We start from the raw sequence: 22,581 nt of genomic DNA on the forward strand, positions 1-22,581 counted from the left end.
TTTGCTGTGCCTGTATAGCCCAACTCAGAAGATGGCACTGGAGAGTTGCTTTGCAGCAGTGACAGTAAGTACACAAGGAGCAAGACAAGAATATCAGACCCTGAAATTTAGGGGAAGACTGCAGCAGAGCTGCTAATCCCACTTGAAAGGATGGGCTCATGTCCAATTACAGGGTTTTTTCCAATCCACTGGAAAAGCCATTACACTGATGGCAATCGGATTGGTGCAGCCATGGCAATCTTGAAAGCATTTAGGATATCTTTGATTAAATGATATAGTGGGCAAAGACTGAAATTGCTTTTCTAGCAAAAACCCGGCATGGGTAGTTTTTTAATTAAAATGAGCTAATATGGCACTTTTATTTGTAAAATCACATGAAAGGGAGAAAATAAAACTGAGGGATATGGGAGAGGGAAAACAACCCTTTGTTTTCTCTTCTGGCTGATTATCACCACACTTTTAAAAATCCTTTTGCTTCCCTGTGTAATCAGGTTGATTAAAATCCTCTAAAGAAATAAAACAGCTGCACAGACCTCCAAAATCACACTCTTCTCTACTGCATGTGCATTGTATTCTTTTCAACAGCTTTGTTTTCAAATTATTCTTTTCCCTTCATTGCCTCTGAAAGCCTATTACTGGATTTATTAAAACAAAGCCGAATAAGCACGCTGAATACAGACACAGTGATTGCCTCAACACATGTTGTTCTTGCAAGGAGTACTGTGCTAGCAGGTCTGAACTGCCGGCTGTTTCTGAACTGACTGCAAAACAAAGGAAAACCCAGCTGAAATAATGAAAGTGTTCACTAAAGAAAGGCTCCATATTTTGCCCTTCTATCACATAGTGAAGAGCTAAAATAATAATTATCAAGCTGAAGTCAGACCATGACATTTTACTTCAACCCAGGCTAGGAGGAGAAATGCTCCTATATTGTCTCTAAAATGACCTGACACCTTTCCACTGTCTCAGGCTGGGACCAGGTAATGTTGCTACGTGCCGCTGCTGCAAGCTGTGCCTTCTAGTGGATTAGCCCGGCTGGGGTGGCTTGGAAGGGGCCACGCTGCTTCCTTCCCACTCCTGCTTGGCCTTGTTTTGCCTAACTGCAGGAGGGAGAGGAGATGAGGAGAAGCTGGTGGGTAGGCTGGAGGCAGAGCACACTGCACATGTGCACTACGCATGCACGCTGCACTGCACACACACACGCTGCACACTGCACGTATGCACGCTGCACATTTGCACTGCACATATGCATGGTGCACATATGCACATTACATATATGCACACCGCACACCCCTTCCCTGTTTGCAGGGCCCGGCTCCAGCAGGGTAGCTGTCACTGCTGCAGGCGAGCTGATGGTGATGAAAGGCCAGCAGGGGCCTGGCCCCTGGCTGTGAAATGGCGGGGAGGGAGGAGAAACACATGAACCCTGGCAACTGGTTAGGTGGCACACCTATGCTTGCACCAGTCCTTGCACGAGTGCTTGTGTGAACCAAGGTGCGCCCAACTGCTAAGACAGATCTCTCTGGGCCAAGCCCCTTCCTCCTCCTCATTTCATTTGTTTTTTTCACAGGCAGGCTTCCCTAAGGAAGAAGGAGGTTTAACCAAATGGGTTTAAACCTGCCTCTGTGAAGAGGTGCATTGCACCTGCTGCTGAAGCGGGAACTTGTGCTGGAGCTGCTGGTGACTCCTGTCCGGGCAGCACAGGGGGTGCCCTGTTTCTTACCGAGCCTTTCTTCTGCACTGTTCTCGCCGTGGTGGGGGGTTTTGTTCCTCACTCAGCCCATCCAGCCTTTTGCGTTGTCTCAAAACGAAGGGAAAGACACACCTGCAGGCAGAGGCGGTTCTGCAGATGCCCATGGCTGTAACACTGCTGGAGCATGCCCAAGCAAGATGCGGGTGCTTTTATTACTGGCCTCACTCAGTATGACGGCTCGAGTTTTCCCACTTTTCTGATTTTCACAAGAAACTTACTTTAATTTCTTGGTCGGGACAATAGATGTCTTTATTTTGCTAGGTGGTACCATTTAAATGTCTTGGATGTAGTGCAAGGTGCACAGGGAAGCACTCCCTGCCTTCTTGCTGAGCGGCTTTTCCTGCCTGTGGTGGACTACACACCTCCTTCCCCGGCCACCCGGCACCCGGGCAGCGCTGTCACTGCCACGGGCACTGCCGGGTTTCCCTGTCACTCCAGTAACACGAAACTTATCTGTCACATCACGGAGGCAAAAATCACCTCAGTGGCATAAATAAGCCTACACTTAGTTCGATAGGACATACCATGTTTACTTTAATGGTTAATAGAGCCTTATGTGGGAAAGTCAAGTTGAAAAAACTACTTTGCAATTCTGAAACAGTGATAAAAGTAACTCTTAAAGTGTTTAAAAAGGTGAAAATGCAATACCTGCCAGATAAGAGTAAATAGAGTCAGTCCTATGCAAATGACTGAGGACAGGGCAGCTTTTGAAAATCCCAAAGGCTAAAGATTTTTTTCTGGCTAGAAGAAAATGTGTGTCCCAAATAGTTTTAAATCAGTGAAGTTTATGTGCCGCTATCCAGATGGGGTAAAATGCTGGCCCCACAGATGTTAATCACCCAATGAAGTCAGTGAGGTCAGAGTTTTACCCCAAGACTCTATTTTTTTTTAAATAACTCATATTTCTGACATTTTTATATACACTTACATAGCGCAGGCTTACAGACTTCCTGTGCTATGCCCATACATATATATTATCTTTTATAGCAGTATTTGTACTAATGCTTTGTAAAATCTTTTAATGATTTATAACACTAAAGAAAAGAGTTTCTAATTTCTTTTTATCATCCTATTCAGAGGTCACTCCGTATGTTGCTCTCATCTCTCCAGTGCAAACCACTGAAGCCCTGTTCTAGCAGAATGACATGAAAACATATGCGTTAAGTGTCTGATTAAGAGCAGCCCTATTCCACAAAATATGTGGGTGTTTTTAAGATGCAGTGGTGCCACATTGTTTTGCAGCATGGACCTATAATGGCACCATTTTTTTCCTTTAAAATGCCACGGTACGGAGATTGGTTGATTCATATGACTGTTATGTGTGCTTGGGGAAGAAGAACAAAAAAGACGCATAAAACTAGAAGTCAGTGGCAGAATTGCAGACACAGCCTTCTTGGGGGCTCTGGACACCCTAGAAAACGCAGGTAGCCCCTCCAGCCCTCTGGCCGATGGGGTCAGCTCTGAGCAGGCATGGTGCTGGGATGCCCACAAGGGACTTAGCTGTAACACCCACACACTCCCCAATGAGTTACAAAGGCAGACGGGTCTCCTGTGCTCAGGTTTTTCTCCCAGCAGAAATGATCTAGCAAGTTTGTGAACCATTCCCCTGGCCCAGCTTGGCATTTTTTTTAATTGCATATCATGACATATATTCATGTTTCCCTGATTGTTGTATTTGAGAAGATAATTATTTTTTTTCTGGGTTTCACCCAAATACTTTCCTAGTGTTGAAGTAAGAGGTTGCAACATCTTATTTTTTCAGATTCCTGTACTGAAATCTCTGCTACTCACATTTCAGAAGGGGAGCATGTATTGCCCGTGTAAAACAACCAGCACTGTCATTGTTCAAAGCAGTGCTGGTATGTTAAATAAACTTTGTGGTAGAAAAAGATTTAAAATCCCTTTTGAAGCCTTTCCCCAAGCTTTGTTAAACAGGTCACTTCTTCACCAGTTCAAACAGTACATATAGATATGATAAAATTTTTAGAGACATTTTTAAAAATCTGCATTTAAGTTCACACCCAGAGTTAATGTATGCATCTGTGTATGTGTCTAACCTCATACGTAAAGCTCTTTCAGCTGTGGTGCTTATGGTTAATTAAAGTTATATCATTATCTCTCTTTCTTTGATCACAAATTAGTGTAACACATTATCTTGATTCTCAGTAGCTTCCAACTTTGATGCTATATTTAATAAAACATAATGCTGTGTTGGAGAATCCCTCAGGAATCTTTTATTTCTTTTCTGGTTTTAATATATATTACATTTTAAATGGGATTAACTTGTCTGATTAGTGAAGCGGGCTCTTGCTGTAGCAGATAAACCCTGAATTCCACCGGGCGATCTATAGCCATTGTTAAAGCATCTTTCCAAGATGCGGGCAAGCTCAGCAAACCCCATGAGCAAAACATTTTCCTCATGCTGAGGCTGGTTTCATGCTCCAACCCCAACCTTTGCTTTGTTCGTTCATCTTCCTCCACGCAAACCTTTGCTTTTGCCCGTAGAAATGTTGGTAAGGCTGCGCTGTAAAGCAGGTGACAGAACTGATGCAGGGAGGCAAAGTCTCCCTCCCTCCCCAAACCCAAAAGCTATGTAGAGAGTTGCCTGCACAAAACTGTGGGCCTTGAGAGGCTGTGTCGCCACAGAACACCATTCAAAATTTGTGGCAAGGCCAGCTTCAAGCCATTGTCCCCATCAGGTAACAATTGCTCCTCACTGTTCACTGGCTTCGTGGTACCTTGAGGCGTGCCAGCACCACTGCTTATGGGAAGCCAAGCAGTATCAGGAAACTGCTCAGAGCCCAAGAAATAGGGCATTTAGCCCAGAAGAGCCAAGTTGGTAACGTGTAAGGCCTTGGCACGGTCTCTGTGCCTGAACACCCCTTGAACAAATGCTCGGTCAGGCTCACGAAGTACACGGTGAGGAACAGCAGCACGCGAAGCTACCTGCAGTCACACCCCAGAGTGGGAAGGCAGCAAAACCACTTCTTTGTGCTAGCTGGGAAGAGACATCGCTGAGCTGCAGTTCAAACTTGGGCATGGCGCTAGGGTTATCCTATTAAAAACACTTCTGGAAAATGCTTAAAAGCATTTGAAAAGCAGGTGAGGCTACAAATGGTGGGTCGAGACAGGAACAGACTGGGGCAAGAGGAGAAGGGTGGGGCTGACAGGCAGCTGGATTTTCTCCCACACCTTCTTATCCTCTGGTGGCTTCTGGTTAGGATAGCTCTGCCACCTGCCCTTCTGCAATTTCTGCAGCCTCCAGCCATCATCCACAGTAGTTCGTCCTATGTTCATTTTAATTGCCTCCAGCAGATTAGTGGAGGCAAATGGAGCTTAATAAACTCTGGCTGAAGATGGCTAGATGACTCTCGGAGAGGAGGTCCTTCTTAGGCTGTCAAGCAGTAACAGTAGCCTTGAGAACCTGGGGTCATGTCATTGTGCCCTTTATTACATTTTATGAAGATGATATATTACAGAAGTAACATTGTAGAGTTCGACAGTGACAGGCCAAGCAGCTTTTGCCATGCTGCAACATAGGAAAATTCTTCATCACTTTGGCTTTTATTGGCTGGCACAATTGTCTTCAAAACAGTCGATCAACGTATTATGCAAGAAGAAAAATTAAAAAGTACAATGACTAGCAAAATAAAAATCTAGATTAAAAAGACATAAACACAAAAGACCTTTTCACTCACTACAGTTCTTCCTCTTGAGTCATCAGGTTTTTAATATTTCTTTGGAGACAGATATCTCTATATATATATACATATCTATAAAACATTGCTGTGAGATATACTTCTAAGCATGTAAGTTGTTGAATAATACTCAGTGAAAAGTTATACAGAAACCCACCTGATTATTTTATAAATAATTCAAACATTTATTGTCATGATAGCGTTCCTACCTAAAGAAAGCTGCAGTCCCCCTGCACAGGGCACGAGGCAGAGCTTTATAACGCAGCTGGGTTTTTTGGTCCTTCAGCATCAAGACCCAGCTTGGACATCATTTATATACCTAAACAGTTTACACAGGTGAATAGCACAGCCGCCTTTTCAGAAAGCTACTTGTGTGTCAAGCTAACTCCTTCACAATGCTATCAGCAGAAATACTTACAGTGTATAAGGTTGTTGTAGCATTTTCAGGGTTGGGAGAGAGGAGAGAAGAGAGAGGTAAGAGGAGAGAACACAGGGGAGAAAAAGGTTTACATATTTTCAGGACCCAAAGAAGGGGATGTGGGACAGGAGTAGGGGTTGTTTCTCTACGTCTACACAGTAGAAAAATATCTCTTCAAATTTACAAAGGTAAAAATGTTTTGTTCATAGGTGATCCTTCCCCTCCTGATCACTGGAAAAGTAGATTACCAAGCCAAAAGGAAGAAATATTTCACAATATGCTTAAAGGAAAAAGAGTGTTGACATAATTACTGGCAATTAAAAAAAATACCAATTTAAAAGCTCTGGGAGAAGAATATATATGATAAAGGATCTTTTGCATAGATGTAAAAAGTGAGCCTGACAGCAACACAGCAAGGATTGCTAGCGCAGACCCAGGAGGCACAACGTGAAAGCAAAGCAGGGCCAGAGAGTCTGATAAAACAGAGGCAACAGGAAGAGTCCTCACAAACCATCACTATGCTTTAGCTGTCTGTGGTGACTGAGCGTTAAGAATGCGTTTAATTACCTTCTGTTTTGCTTTCCAGCTGATACCTAAATAGCTGACTCCAAAGTGAACTGTAAATTGCATCATCAGCTGTTTGGTTTGAGGTAAAAAGCAGGCAGGTAAGGCAAGCCAGGATCCTTATGTGGGCATATGCAAGACCTAAGCCCAAGGTACTGAAAACCTGCATCAACAGCAAGGATTCCCCAAATTTGGATACTACCGATGAATGTGCCGGTCAGGAGCAAGGACTTCTGTCCTTCCTGGCAGTGTGTAGGCCCCCTCTCAACTGCTAAAATCAGGGTGTAAAATTTGGCCATGCCCCCTCTTCCTCCATCCTGGTGCATTGCCTCCAAACCCTCCAGCTCCCCACTATCCCCCCAGCCCAGGACCCAGCCCGCTGCCTGCTGTAGGGGATAGGTGCTCACCCTAGCAAGGATGACAGTTTTACAGTGGTTCCTGTGCTGCTGGGAACATGCATACCACAATTCAAAAATCCTTGGTATTAAACATGAAAGACCTGAGCCTAGCAAGGAGCAGCAAGAGCGACATTTAAGGCAGTGAACATAAGGCGTTTTAGAAGAAAACGCTATCCAGTACGGAGGAACAACCCCATAAACCACAAAATGACAAAATCTGTCCCACTGGAAAATAGCCATGAGAGAGGAACTCTTGCAAATGCATCTCTGACCTGAGAGATAAAATTAGAAAACTCAGAGCTGACTGTTGTGAAACTAGCTTTGCATAGTCCAGTAATTTAGAAAGTTTAGATAAGTGTTTGAGTTGCTGTCCTGACTTTTCTGAGGACAACGACCGTATTGGTACTACCTTTAATGGGGCCAGGGTGTCACCCCTGAACTTTGTGTTGTTGATCCAAAGCAGCCAACATCAAGTCATGTCAGTGCTCATACGAGCACAGGAATGAATTCAGTACAGTACTCAGTTTGCTAAGGAACTTTCCCATTAGTAAGTAAACAGTATCACTTTGCTCAAGATCCATACCTGCTTGTTTGAGAAAAGTCTCTATAAAAATACTGCCATCTAAACAGGCTACATGAAAAATACCTCCAAGAAAAATATTTAGTAGTGGCAATTCAAATGACAAACTGTAATCCATGGAACTGGAACAAGAACTGGCTTGAAGGAAGCAAAAATGCTTTTCCTCTTAAGAAAACTTTGACTTTTTCAGGGAAAAACTGAAAAAAAACAAAGCCCTTGTCCCCAAACGTAATATTTTGTTTCTAAGAAGTGGCAACAGTGCCTTGAGTTCAGGAGTCTCAGCTTCCCTCTCTCTGGCAGGTAGCTTGAGGGCCTGTCTCCTTCCATAAATTATGTTTCCATGATGTCACCCTTCTTCATAAAGAAACATATGAAACTAACCCCCTTTGTAAAAACTTAGCTTCAGTTGAACCTTCCTCCACCTTGACTGCTGGAAAATATTTGACCAATCCTTGTAAAAAAAGTTTATCTTACTAACATTTCTATACTGATAAAATAAAACTTAAGCAAATAGAATAATTTATATATTTTTGTATATATATATGAAGGTATACACACAGAGAGACATATAGATTTGCAGTGATTAAATCAGTCTAAAGAAACTCTCCCTCTATTTGGAATAATTCCACCATGTAAAAATGAATTAATGCACAAGGTATAAATAAATACCAGCTAAATATGTATCTTTCTGTTGGGGAAGACAGGGCTGTTTTGTTTTTTCCCTCCCTTAGTAACAGTTATGTGTTAAAGTTTTTCTGCTGCAATAAAATATGGGGTTTTATGAATATTGTTAGAAATCAAATTAAAAAATCAACTGGCCTGCGTGTATACTGTGTTTAAAAGTCCTCCTCTCCTGAATTGCTCTTCTTATCCAGACAAGTCAAATGCTGCTGGTACTCTGTTTTTCAGTTACATATTCTTCTTTTCTTAAAATCACAAGTCACCCTGCCCTGTCCAGATCATGAGGACAAACATGTATACTGCATACATTCCTCTGTAAGACCCAGACACTAAGAAATCCCTAAATTAAAATTGGTACAGTATTTCTGGCTTAAAAATAGATGTAGAAGCTACCTTCAGCACAAGGTAAAAATCACCCCTTGGGAAAAAAACTGCTCACACTGTAAACAGGAGTAAGCGTTGTAATATTTCTGAGTATCATGGTGCTGGGAATACCCTCTGCAAGCCTCTGATTTTCATCATACATTGATTTTTATCATAAGCTATTCTAAAATTAGAAAAGGCCAGGATCTGACAAGTATCCTTTCTGTTTAGTCCTAGCAGATGGAAACTGTGAGGTGCTTTCTCAGCTTGAAACTGTTCCAAAACCTGAGGCACTAATCTGACATATTAAACCAAATTTATATAAAGTCTTGTGTCTTTACATCATGCAACATCATTTATGGCATGCTGGGCAGTGACAGTTTAAGTTATGAAAATGCTGTATCAAACAACAGATCAGAGCTGGCTTTATAGCTGGTCTCATGAATTTCTTCATCCAGAAAGAATAAATTTTGTGTGGGAGCAGTCTGCATAGCACCCCTGCAGAGCGATAGATTAAAACTGGATTTTAGCATTTACCTCTTGCTCAAATATAAATCAGGAATTTGAATTGATAATGGCAGTTATCCATCAACAGCAATGCAACTGCAGATGAATAGGAGTAGCTTTAAGGATAAAAGCAGTTCCTTTATTATTATTACTATTATTATTAAAGAAAACCCATCTTCTGCTTCTATTTCAAAAGATTCTAGGCTCTGGATAGAGAGTGATTAGATCCATGCAGGTTATCAGCGTGGATAAGGAAGATGCATTTGAAGTAACGCCTCTCCAGATTGCAGAACGTTATTCTGAAACTCTAGCAGTGGGCTCGAGCTCAGATGCAGCAGTTCACATTGCAGACCCCTCTTGACAGAAGACCTGGAAGGGACGTCTACCACAGCCGGCAGGATTCTGCCCCTCGGTTCATCGTCGTGTTTGTTGGGCAATTGAAAGCTTTACGGAACTCTTCAAAGTTGCTCATGGCACCGATAACTCTGCAAAGAGAAAAGTGATCGACGTGCATATTGTCTGCTGTTAAACACTACAGGCCTATAAGTGTTTCGGTGTGTTTACTTCAGGTTGAATTTTCAGGCTTCCCATGTCATTTTTCCACAAATAAAACCAAAAAAAGTTCAGGAGAAGCACTCCCATTTAAAGTTAACGTGAAGACAACCTTGTTTCATTTGGTGCTTTGAGAAGCATCTTACATTGCTAGAAACTCAACCAAAACCAATTGCATTTTGTGGATACTATGTCATTTAGAACAATTTTCTAATCTGACCCTTGGCAGCAAAGGTGGATCAGCGATAGCCCTGCAACAGTGGAATTCTTCTTCCAGCAGCTGCCAAACTACTGCAGCCCAGCAGGCAGGAGTGCATAGGCACGTGGCTGTGCTGGAAGTGATTTGATTTGGCTCATGCCAGCCAGATTCTTGTAACAACACCCTCTGCCCACCCAGGTACACACACACACACACACACACATGCCCGCATGACTTGTCCCTGGGACTTTGCAGCCTGAAGCTGGAGGTGGGGGCGGGGGGGGTCAGGCAGACCCTCTCTAACTGGCCAGCTCAGCCTCACACCTGTGAGCATCTCAACTCCTCTGATAGCTTGGAAATACATTTTCTGAGGCTTCTGCCCTGACCAGCTCCCAAGCTCTCTTGCTTCCACCACAGATGGTGTGATACTCTAAGAGCAGCACATCCCTGCCTCGCACAAGCTAGACAATGTGTCTGCATCCCAGACTGGCACTTGCAGACATAGGGGAAGAGCTCGCTCTTTGTATGCAGTCATCCTTGGCTCCCGCTTTCCTGTCTGTATTATTTCGTGCTGTCAGAAATTATCATTTTACCATTGCTAGATTGGGATTTTGTTGTTTGCTGATTTTTCCTATGCTTTTAAGCATCTTGGAATTTACTTACCTGAAATTTGCAATGGTATTAAAGTAAACAGCATCCTGAGACAAAGCAGAAAAGTATCTACTGAGATATTAATTGTATGCCTTTCCACCCTCTTTGTTATGCAGTGGGAAGGCATTTTTCTCCACTGCAGACAATCAGCTTCTCAGCATAGCTCAGCATGGTAGAAAACATTCTTATTACATTGGTTAGACTTTCTGTGGGTAAGAAAATTTGCAGTCAGATGGTGCAAAAATGTCTAAAGGTCAGCTTTGTAGGAAGAATTACAAAATTATGTTAGGCTTCAAATAAGATATACAGCTTTACTGTAAAAACATTGCAAATACATATTCAGGGACTGGAACAGCAAGAGCTGGTCATGCAGAACTGCTGCTGAAGTTGGTGGGAGATCTGCCTGACATGCCAGGGATTTCACTCTGAAACCGGCATTCAAAAATAGCAAAGACACAGGCTAATACTGAAAATCTGCCAATAACTAGAACCAGAATCTAGCCACCAAAAGATCTTTATGTGTCCATGCACGTGACTTTTGACATAAAAAAAACCATATCCATGGTTTGATATTGCCACGCATTAACTGTAGAATCAGAGTGGGCTGTCTGGATTTCATCCCGTTGAACTACAGCAGAGTCACCTTCCCCTGAATGGGTCACCCTGGGCTCCCTCAGCAGTGAATAGAAGGATGTACCTGCAGAGTCTAAGTAATCCAAATTTATTACTTACAGAAGGATTTTATATATACGTATATCTATATACACACACACACACTTTCAAAACGCCTATTCTTTTTTGACTGTGAAGAGAACCTGGAGTGACTAGCTCAGATGCACACACCTATGCTCAGGATATGTGTTGCTCATTTCTATCATCTTTTATAGTTACTTTTTTCTAATTACTTAAAAAAGGGCTGTTTGGGCTTTTTGGAGAGCAAGAGCTGCCAATGTTGAAACTAGCTGTACTGCTGTTATACTCATAATGGTCTTGGGACGCGAACGAAGCAAAGTTGGGGGAAATAGATAATATATTTTGTTAGCCCAGTTGATATGATTTGCAAGAAGAGACAAGCACCGCAGTTTCTCTTCAGGTCTGAAACAGAAGCCTATTCTGAGTATCTCACATAAAAACTAAGAAAAAGTTTTGTCTGTATTTTCTAGACCCCAAATTCATCTAATCTTTTCTGGAATTTTCTTTCATAGTCTGATTCCTTCATGATTTTTCCTCATGAATGCTCTATCCCCAGGCTTCTCTGTATATTTTGTGATTTGCAACATCTCATGGGAATGTAGCTATGTAATGATTCAGAATATATAAATATACGTATAGGTAAATAAATCTGAGGACTTTAAAAGGCAAGAGATGGTTATTTTACCAAAATCTTAACAAGGGTAGGATTAAAAAAAAAAAAAAAATTGCTCTGTAAGCTGAAGATCAGCCTGATACTCCTGTCCTCATTGTCATGATGTATTTTCAATTGTTAAAAGGCGTGCAGATTTGCATACTGCATCAGTTTTACCCTAGCTAGCTGGTGTAACAGGTGTTGCAAAGATACAGCAGTGCAGGTTTCAATGCAGAGTATAGAAGTCTACCAAGACCAAGCATACACATCTGCAATGCTAGCTTATATTAAATTTGTGTCATCATGTTTGCAGTTCCATTATTTCTTAACCCATTCTGGTTCTAAGTAGCCTAAGGTGTGTTATGCATGCCGTGTTTATATCTTCAGCTTTGGCATGGCTGTGTCGAGGGAATATGTCAGAGTACCTATGAAGCAACCTCACAACTCCCCTGTGAAAGCAGTGTTGCTATTTTTACTTTACCAAGAGAGAACTGAGACAAAGGGGGCTCATATCACCTAAATTTAGCATTGGAGAAGGCAGGATCCCAGCTCCCTCTTTAGTCAACAGAAAGCGGTAGGAATCTCCAGAAGGCAACTAATCCCGTGTATTGGAGACACCTCCATTATGAATCAGCTTGTGGAGTTAACATCCTTCCCCCAAATACAGATGTAATGTAGCACTTGACTGAGGACAAACACATAATTCTTAGTTAAGTAAATACGACTGACGTGAATCCCAACAGAAGAAACTTGCTCTTGGTCACACAAACTCTGTGGAGAAGCTGAGAAATAAACTCTGGCTTCCTAATTCTTATGAAGTCTTTAAACCTTCCTCCTTTTCCAGCGTTTCCTTCTTGAGGTTCTGGAGTGTCTGTGGTTAGGAGAGCCTGTGGGAGGCTCTTTGGGCAAGGACACAGACACACCGTTATGGCTGGACTACCACAGCTCCTTCAAGCAAAGTGTCTCTTGAAGTGCAACTGAGTTCAATCTTGAACTGAACTTACAGGGCATGCTTTGCTTTGCTTTATCGATATAATTCAAGGTACTCACTTTAAAGCTTTTAATGAACTCAGGCAGATTAAATCAAGGACCCTGCTAATATTAATTGTTTTCTAAAGTAGAATTGCATAGAAAAAAAAGGTGATAGAATAGACATTTTTGATACTCAGGCCATGATTATAGAACATCACAGGGATCAAGGTGTCGTCTGGTTCAACTGCTTTTGAAGGCACATGCAAGCCCCCTCATTTTTACAGAAAAGCATTTGTAATAGTGAAAGATAAGCTAATAAAAACAGTTCAATTTCAATCTAAGCCAAGAGCAAAATCCAATTTTGTGTTTGCTCTTAAACCCCTCTTAACATGCTAAATTTCTGCACTTGTGTGCTGCAGTGATTGATTCTGTATGTATACTGAGTAAATACATTATTTGCACTACCTGAACTGAGGAGGGCTGTGAGCTCCAATATATATTTGCTCTCTCGCAGATTCTGGTCTAAAGGAGTTGCATCTTACCTAATAAAAGACAAAAAGCAGAAACAGACACGTTATCTGGGGTGACTTTGGAAGTAAAGTAGAATGTAATGTCACTGTTCTTAAGATGCCTGTTTCTTACAGAACGCACAAAATGGAAAGACACCACAAACTCCTATTTTGTTTCACCTTTGCTAACTTGCAGTTTTCTGTTGGTATATTCTCTTGTTTTTCAAATCCCTTAATGGATCCAGTCTCCACCCACTCTAATCATCTAATCATAGCCACTTTACTAGTTCTTTTTTTTGAGGTTCTCTCTAATTGTAGCTTGCTTTTCAGCTTGTGCTGTGGCATCTCACACCTTAATAATTACCAAACATACTTCTTGGTCTCAAAGCTATGTAATGTGTATAGAAGGTACATGTAATGATTGCTTATCATCCCTAGAATTGCAGCTATATTTCCTGACACATTTGTTCCATGTTGGAATGTCAGTTTCTTCTGAAATTACACATTTTTCAAGTTTCCATCAGTGGTCCCCAATTCACTATCCCTAACACAATACTTGACCCAATTGTAACTGACCACAAAACAGGGTAGAGAGAATATTTGCACAACTAAATAATCCCTCTTATGCTGTGCCCATTGCATGAAAAATCTCATTTAAGCAGCCCCTACCTTACCTAAGCCCGTGTTGAATGTTTCCTATCGACAAAATCCTTTAAGCCAGACTGCCTATAGGATATATGAACTTCAGTGCAAGTTTGTCTGGCTGAAGACAGCCCTGGCAGTTTCAATGAGTCTGTTGAGTGTCTTAAGCCCTGTGGAAACAAGCTGAGCTCAAGGGTAGCTGGCATACGCTGCTCTCACTGTGCATATGCCTCCCCTCAGAGGGTCCACCGGACGTCCGATTCCTGCAGCGGTCCTGTAAGACCCCCAGATCTTCCCCATGGCTTCAAAGTTTTCCTGGAGAAAAGCTGACATAGTGTGAAACTCAACTCAGCATAAATGACCAAAGTGGAGTCTTTTCATTGGCCAATATTGTCAAACTTAAGTGGCCATAGACCCATACACTGTTACACTGACTCTTGGCAGAGAAATTATTTTCAGCCAGGGTTGGTTGCATTGGGTTCTGTTTCTTCTGTTTTAAATGATTCATTCTTTCAGCTGGTGGGCAAAGATTTATAGCCTAACTTTTACTCCTTGTATAGGGAGTTCGTCCCAACTCTCTTAACCAAATAAATAATTTCTGATTCTCTCCCTTGTTCTACATGTTTTCATAAAAAACTCACATCCCCTATCAAAGTTTTACTACAACATATTTAGTGTACAGCAAACAAAGATGGGAAAAATTAAACTAAGATTTTCTTCACTGCTGCTTAGTTTCCTTGAACTACATGCTCAGTAACGAATGGTGATGGTACATTTGCAACAGGAGTCTGTGGTGGAAGCAGTCAGAAACTGCTGCATATGGCAAGCACCAGAAAACTGGGAAGCTAAAATGGAAAGAGGTTAAGGAGTCAATATGTGCAAGAAAAGCCTTACAGCGGAGGTAAGCAGCAAGCGGAAAGAAAGCTGCCATGACAACATTGCAAAACCAAGAATAATTTCAGCAGTTCTGGAACCATGGACAGATAGATGACGTCAAAGAAAGAGAAAAAAAATAATAGTCCTGGGAGAAGAATTCTCTGCTTATACCCTTAAAAGTCTGGGTTTGGCTGGTGTAGACTGTTGAAACAAAGCAGTCTCATCTCTGCACTGTACATAGTACAGGTTAATAGGTGGGGACTTGAAACACATTTGTATTACTCACATGGGCATAACTCAGAAAGAAAAGCTGGTTGTGTGTGAACTCAAGGCCTGGCAGTAAAGGCTCCTCTTCTCCTCCCCTCTTTTCTGTAATCCATCTCCTGTATGCCTGATAAGAAAGAGATACTAAGTGCCTTTCGCGACATGGAGCCTAACCACAGCTTTTTCTTTTTTTTTTTTCTTTTTTTTTTTAAATAATACTGTTTCAGATATTTTTCATCTACTTACCCTGAAAGCCTCTCGCAAACCTCCATTATCCGCAATGTTTTCTGCCAACGTCCTCTTGCCTTTCACCTGGCAGAATGAAAGAACATCAGTCATTTGACCCATTTCTGAACTTCCTTCTTGATCAACTTCAAGAAATGGGGAAAAAAATAAAACAAGGCAAGAATGACCTCAGCCAATTTCAACCATCATATCTCTGGTTAAGAAAACTGGGTTTCAATGTGAAAACTGTCAGTAAACAACACTCTGTGATGAGTTATCCTGGCTCTGGTCCTAGATCTCTGTAGCACAAAATGTAGTAGATAAAATGCACTCAAGAATCCAGTCCCTGATCTTTGATCTGAGCATCAATAATTTTTCCCTGAAGACTGTTTCTCTCCGGTTACATGTGAGATCCAGTAGCCCCTTTCCTAAACTTTTATCTAAAAGGTTATATTTGTTTCTCTACATAACTCTTTATATGCTACTGGGATGCTAAAATAACTTTTAAGTCATAACATAAAACAGCATAATTAAAAGTAACTGTCAGAGACAGAATTGAAATTGATAGTGTATTCAGTGCTCTAAAAATATCTGCAAAGGAGATTCACGTTGCTTTTCCCCAGTATCGATTCGAAGAGCAAAAGCAATAGCAACAAGAATATATTGCGAGAAGCAGTGTTATCTAAACTTTCTCAAAAAGCCAGTCTCCTGGTATTACCAAGTGCAGTATCATTATGAATTAACCCTCATTTCTGCAAGTGCAGCATTATCTCTGATCACCCAGCCTACTAGGGTCTTAGTGTTACCAAACCGTATTTGTAACTAAGCAGTTTTACTCTCTACTGTGCCTCAAATGAGCAAGGTGATAACCAATTGAGCATAGTTTTGAGCAGAGCTCTGAAGGTCAATGCCGTCCTGCAAATCCTCTGACGATAGGCTCTCCCATGCCACAGGGATGAGTATAGGGGGGTTGGCGTCAGGACCCACCTTAGTTTCAGGATGCTAAAGAGGGGACAATGGGGGAGAAGAGGTAAAAGGATCTAGGGGATTCCCAGGTACATGAGCACAGCCCCACCACTCAGTGCAGATGAGCACCCAGATTAGACCCAAGGTATCTTGCTTGATGCCCTGGGTCCAATGTTACACCCAAGGGTGTAAAGAAGGAGAAAAGGGAGCAGTAGAGAAAAGTGCACCCCTTTCCTGCCAGCCCTCCCTCCCCTCAGGAGGCTGGAGGTGGAAGTAGGAGAGAGGTTTTGAGGAGAAAAGATGCTGGGACTCCAGGGAACATGCACACACATCAGCTGGCTTTTTTTCTGGTCTACCTACTCATACATTTTTCTTGCAATGGGCTTGTGGAGTAGACTGATTTAGGTCGTAAGTTGAGAGTAACCTAGCAGTGGCACTTGGGCTATAGGTCATTTTAATAAGTGGAAGAAGTCTTTCTGCCGATCTCAGGCAGCTCTGGGTCAGGTATCTGAGACTACTCTGTGCAGCCTGTTCGTGACAGGGCTCAAGGACTGTGATAAGCTCTTTATTTGATCAGATGACGTTATGTGATTACTGCTCTCTGAAGCTATTTCTATATCCACTTTTTCTTTCATTATGCTTCTTTTCTGGAGATATTTTCATTGTGAACTGAATGAGAAAGAAGAAGAGTAAATAGGTTTCTTGATCCATGTAAAATATTCGTACAGGGGTAAAAACCCTGCAGAATGTACAGACATTGATGTAAATGACAGGCAAAAAAAAGCTCTTTGCATGCATAGCTCTTCATGCAAAAGCTATAAAATATGGCAGAAAATATCAAGAGTCTTCTTCTATCATCTAAAAAGTGCTTTATGTTATCCCACGGAAATAGGAGGAAAAAACCTTACAGATGACAAGACTGTGGGCAACAGGATCTCTCTAGTAAGCCCATCCCCGGACTTCAAAGGCAATAGTTATACTGGAGGGAAATTCAGATCTACCCCATCTCAAGAGACACTGTAGAAGGTAAAGGGGATGGCCAAGCCAATGGCAGGAGCATGGGAAGGGCTCAGTCACATCCTCGGGAAAGGTTTTAATGACCTTCTTTAAGTGGCATTTTTGTATTGATAGTTTTTGTCTTACAGATATTCAGGAATGAGCCTGAGAATTTTTATTTGTAAATTAACTTATATGAAGTACTTCAAGTCCGAGTTGTTGGATTTCAGACTGGACTACAATATGGCCTTGTTATCTCTAAGACTAATACAAACAGCCCGGGGAAAGTGTTAAAATTATTGCTAAGCATTCAATGTGGCCTCTCTATTCTTAAAAGGCAAACACGTAATTGTATTTCTGATTCTAAAATGTAAGTAGAGGTGGTACAATTGAGTAGCGGATGGGGTATATGATTTATCCTGAAAATTAAGATTAAAATCATAACCCAGCCAACATTACTGGAATTTTAGCTATTGATTTCGGAAGGTCTGGGATTTTTCCTATTTATCCTTCATTTCGGACACTTACATAATGTACACATTTTCAGGAAAGCCCATAACTCTGACAGACAGTGAAACAGAAACCATTCCCTTGCATTTTCTTTATCAGTCCTTTTCTATGAGCTACTGCTATCATACTCCCTTCATTTAAGATACAAATTGGGTCTGCATGCACACGTGGAAGAAATAGCAAGGGTTGAATGTGAAATAAAGTAGGGTTTGTGCATCCATTTTATAGCTGTAATAAATAACAGGTGGAATTGCTAAAGGAATCTATAAAACATGCTATTATATTCTTCTTTTTAAGAAGAGTGGCTGCTCAGTTTTATTATGGAACTCATCTTCAGAAGGCATTTAACATGTTCACAGTAATTAGACAGGCCCTGCTGAGTGGCTTCATCCTCTTCCTCCGATTCCAATACGATGTGATGAGGAGAAGTGGTTTAACCCTGTCAGCAGGGTGTGGGTAGTAGTATTTGACTGGACTAATCAAATCTGACAGACAATTTTTAGCACAATTATTCACTTCAAAAAATGATTTGTAGTGAGAAATGAAGTTGGTAGCCTAATATCCCAATATGTTGGGATTTATAAAAAGATAACTTAAAAAAAACCCCAAAACTCCTAAGGCACTGCTGCTTTCAATCACTGGTGTTTTACATACATGTAAGCCAGCTCTCTTCCAGTAGTAATTGCTGTATTGATTAATCATGCATTTTGTTTTCTCTTTAAATTTTTCTTCGGAGTCAGTTGTCCACCAAGGGTCTAAATTTCCATTTTTGTCATATTTCCGACCTAAAAAAAGAAAGAAAGAAAATTAATGGTTTTGTAGGAAAAAACCCCATACTTTTCCAGTTTTGGAATCTATCACCTGCACAGAAACGAGAGGTGAACGTTCTCATGCAAGTGTGTGTACAAAATGGATAAGATCAGTGAGCAAAATCTTGAGCCCACTCAAGTCAGTGGTGAAAAACTGGCATTTTATTTATTGTCATAATTTCCATTTTCAGAAAAAAATAGTAATGACTAATGAGTGCTATAGTACATTTTATAATTACGTAATATAAGAGGCATATGAGCTTTCTTGTAAGTATAATTGTGAGTATTTTTCATCCTCAGCCCATGTGTCTTTGATTCTGTAAACCTGATTATAACTAATTTATTATTAATTAATTATACGCTTGACCAGAAAAAAAAAAAAAATCCATTTCATGGAAACTTCTGAAGTTTCCATTTTTTGCCTTGGAGCAAAACCAGAACATTTGAGCCCTATTCAAGGAAGCAAGGAGGATACATACACCCCATTCCCCAGGCTGATAGGTACAACAATGGCTCGTGGAAGATTCAGTCTCAGGTCCCTGCTCCATCTCATCTGTAGGAGAGTATCTAATCTCTATCATGTCTCCAGCCAGTCAGAGAAGAACCTAAGATTTGCTTCCCTAAGCAGACCACTATCTCTTGCCCAGGCTCTTACCTTCCAAATATAGAAATAAATACATCTCTAGGGAATTTGTCATCTTGAACAAGACAACACACAGGGAAAAAATAAAGAAATAAAAAGATGAAAGAAAACATCTTCAGTACTTGGTATCCTGTTTACTGGCTGCTCCCTACCTCTCTTTCCTGCAGTCGTAACGAAGAATCAAATCACAGAGCAAGGTTGCATCCACATGGCCAGCTATACCTGCTCTCAAAAAAAGTCCTAACATGTCTTGTCTCTACCTTTCTGCAACAAAAGACTATATAAGACCCGATTGCCAGACTTTTAGGAACATTGGGTCAGCACTGAAAACTAAGTCCAGGCCCTCCACATCACACTGCAAGATGGAAAAAATCAGCCGGTACTCAAGTGCTGTAATATCCTCTGTAGCGGAGTCTCTTAACCATGCTATGCTCAAATGAAGGTCGGTTCCAGAAGCCAAGTTTATCAAATCAAACTATCCACTCAAATACATGGATGTACTTGCTACACCATAACCTGTATGATATGGAAGTGGTGGGGCAGATGGGAGCTTACGAAGAAACATTTCTCCATTCAGAAATGTTTGCTTACGCAAAATGTTGTGGAGCAGTGTAAAAGGTTTTCCTTTTATTTTTTAAAAGGTATTCAAAGTATCGCAACATAAGCAACCTAACTTTAGTTAGGCAGTGAGCTAGAAGTCTGCTTTTCCTTAAACTCCCTATATTTTCAATGGAAAGAGGTTTCTCTAGACAGTGAGTCAGAGCAGGATGTCAGTCAGGCACTCAGAATTGCTCCCCGGAGTATGAGGTTTGTGTTTCTCTCTCTCTCCCCCTCTCTCTCTCAGGAGCCCAATTTTAAAAAGCACTTTACTGAGATAGCCCAAATCAGATGGTGGTAATGCCCCACTCCACCCAGTTTTTCAGGACAGTTAGTTTGACATTTTCAGACCATTTCTTCTTTCTCGCTCTTTTTTTTAATTTTTTTTTTTAATATTTTGCAATATGTTTTCTGTTCCACATTTGTTCCAGTGTTGTATTTTAATATTTGTATGTAATTGTCTTTTGAAAAAAGTCAAAACTGAAATGAAAAGTTTTCTTGGAAGTCGTTTTTATCAATCAGAAGTTATCCCTTTGGCTTTCCTACTTCCCCCAACGAGGATTTTCTGAACCTGTTGTTGATTTAGTTTCCATTCAAAATAGACAGAAAGTGCCAAGCTTGTGGTATTCCTTACCAAACAAAATCTGGTTCAGACAAGCAAGATGATTGTATGTAAAGAAATAAAAAATACAACTTCATAATTTTTTCATGCAAGTCAGCATTGTTAAATAACAAAACAATAAAAAAGCTAAAGCATATAAAAATCAGCTTTCTAATCTGTCAACTCTGTTAAAAAAGAAAGTTATCAACATATAGACAAATACTCACCATTGCTATCAAATCCATGAGTAAACTCATGGCCAACGATTACTCCTATGGCACCGTAGCTTAATGACCTGTAACATAAAGAAAGCAGTTTCCTCAGAAAGTGTCTACACTCATGAGCATCAAAGGACAGAAGAATCAAACAGATTTCTACCTCAGGGAAGATCACTATTTATTTAAACCGGTGGTGGGGTAGGGAATGGGACTAAAAATCATACCTGCACAATTTTGACTTAAAGTTGTTGAAAGCCTTAATGTTAAACTCTTACTTGTTTAAAAATAACCTTTAATATAAAACTTTTAAAAGCATTCTGATGGTTCACTCTTCTAACCAAATCTCTTATTAGCATCATATGAGCTCCAAAATGTCTCGTTCAGCTGCCTGCATTGTGTATATTCTAACCGAGAACAGGACAAAGTTATAGGTGAAATTATTCTTTTAGCAGCATCATGAAAAAAGAATAGATGAAAGGCTGAAATGGGCTTCCGTAATGCCAGCTCCAATCATTCCTCACTGACATGCAACAGACAGACTTGCAAATGACTGACGCCAGTTTGTAAAGCATTAAACAGATCTCCCTTCCATTTTAAAAAGAGAGGTCATACAATTTCCTTGCACCTGCACAGGAATAAGACATGATCTACAGTCAGCTCTAATGCACCAGAGAACCAGAAGAGACAGAAATATTTTGTATTCCTGATTGACAATTAATTATATTTTCCTTGTTATATCCAAATAAACATGCATCTGGGAGAAATAGGGATGAAAGCGGGAAAGGTTCACAGCTTTTTTATATCAAATGCAGTGGATATTGAGGGGGGGGGGAGTGATGTACTAAATGCATCTTTCATTTTTCGTTCTTTGTGATTTTAATTATTTCAGTTATTGAGATGCCACACTTCAAAGTAGCTTATAGTATTTCTAACACATTGTATTGAAATAGGAGAAAGGCAGAGAGTTTTGAAGTAACATGTTATTACTGGACCTAATGATCCATAGCGCACTAATTGCTCATCTCAGTCATGCCCAAAAACTATTATATGATTTAATTCCCCCTGCTCCCATGATAATTCTTCACTTTGTTTTTTTCTTTCCTGAAAGGTAATTTGCATGTGATAAAATCTTCCCTACTGGTTCCCCCCCCCTCCCCGCCCCAAATACTATTGCAAACCTTCACTAAAAAATGCTGGTTAAAATTATACATTTCAGCAATGGAAATATCATCCTTTTATGTGACAAATTTGTGATCTTGTGTAGCACACAGTGATAATTATCCATACTAAATGTACTATATTAGACTTGTTTTCCACATCTGAAGTAAAGTGGTTATACAGGATCTTTTGCAGCTGGAGAAGTATAAAAAGAATGGCACAAAACATGTAAAGACATCAAGAAGAACCAATAAGCCCTAAATACATCTTGTTTTTCCTCAAGGTTCTCGGTCACCACGAGTGGCAGGGACAAAGAATAGGCTGCTGTCTGGGCACTCCTAGGGTTTTCCCCAGCTCCAAAAGGTGGGGTGAAGTTTGGGGTGAATTTTGGCCTTTGCTTCTGTGAACCCCCTTCAGCATTTTGTCCAGCTCAACAACGTTTTTGTCAGAAATGCTCCCAGCTCTGTTCATGCTCTTCACTTCTTGGGCACAGCTGGACAGAGATGGAGGGGATTAGGTGCAGCTCAACAGGTACCATATTAGAGGGGAACTTTCTGGGACTGGGGAGGCTCAGAGGACTGTAAAGAAGCTACCAACTCAGGTAATTTGAAGTCTCTGTTTCAATATATCTGGCACTGAAGACTCGTAACTATGAATGATGGCATTTGAATGGCATTTTATTTCACGTACTGAGATGTAAAGTGATAACTTAGTTTCCCCTTATGCAAAGAGGTGCAGCTGTTTTATAGTGGTTATGCTGGAACTGGACACTAAAACGCCACTAAATGTTAAATATTTGCTAAATCAGTTTTCCAGCAAGTGCTGATGACTTTTTGATGATTTTTCTGTTCCAGTGCAATGTACTGTTTCTTTTAAGCGGACAGAA

The 22,581-nt window shown here is 40.8% G+C and overlaps 1 protein-coding gene across 1 annotated transcript in view; it reads right to left on the reverse strand.

Annotated features, from left to right (window-relative positions):
• Positions 1-9,053: 9,053 nt before the first annotated feature.
• Positions 9,054-22,581, reverse strand: part of PHEX (phosphate regulating endopeptidase homolog, X-linked) — a 109,037-nt gene continuing 95,509 nt past the window's right edge. The window contains exons 17-22 of the mRNA XM_009321134.1: positions 20,547-20,614; positions 18,324-18,454; positions 15,219-15,284; positions 14,995-15,099; positions 13,147-13,223; positions 9,054-9,447 (exon numbers count right to left, since the gene is read on the reverse strand). Of these exons, the coding sequence (XP_009319409.1) occupies positions 9,345-9,447; positions 13,147-13,223; positions 14,995-15,099; positions 15,219-15,284; positions 18,324-18,454; positions 20,547-20,614 (550 nt within the window). The 3' untranslated portion in view covers positions 9,054-9,344. The remainder of the gene's footprint in view (positions 9,448-13,146; positions 13,224-14,994; positions 15,100-15,218; positions 15,285-18,323; positions 18,455-20,546; positions 20,615-22,581) is intronic.

This window comes from Pygoscelis adeliae, unplaced genomic scaffold, assembly GCF_000699105.1.
Source record: "Pygoscelis adeliae isolate BGI_AS28 unplaced genomic scaffold, ASM69910v1 Scaffold53, whole genome shotgun sequence".
Lineage (NCBI taxonomy): Eukaryota > Metazoa > Chordata > Aves > Sphenisciformes > Spheniscidae > Pygoscelis > Pygoscelis adeliae.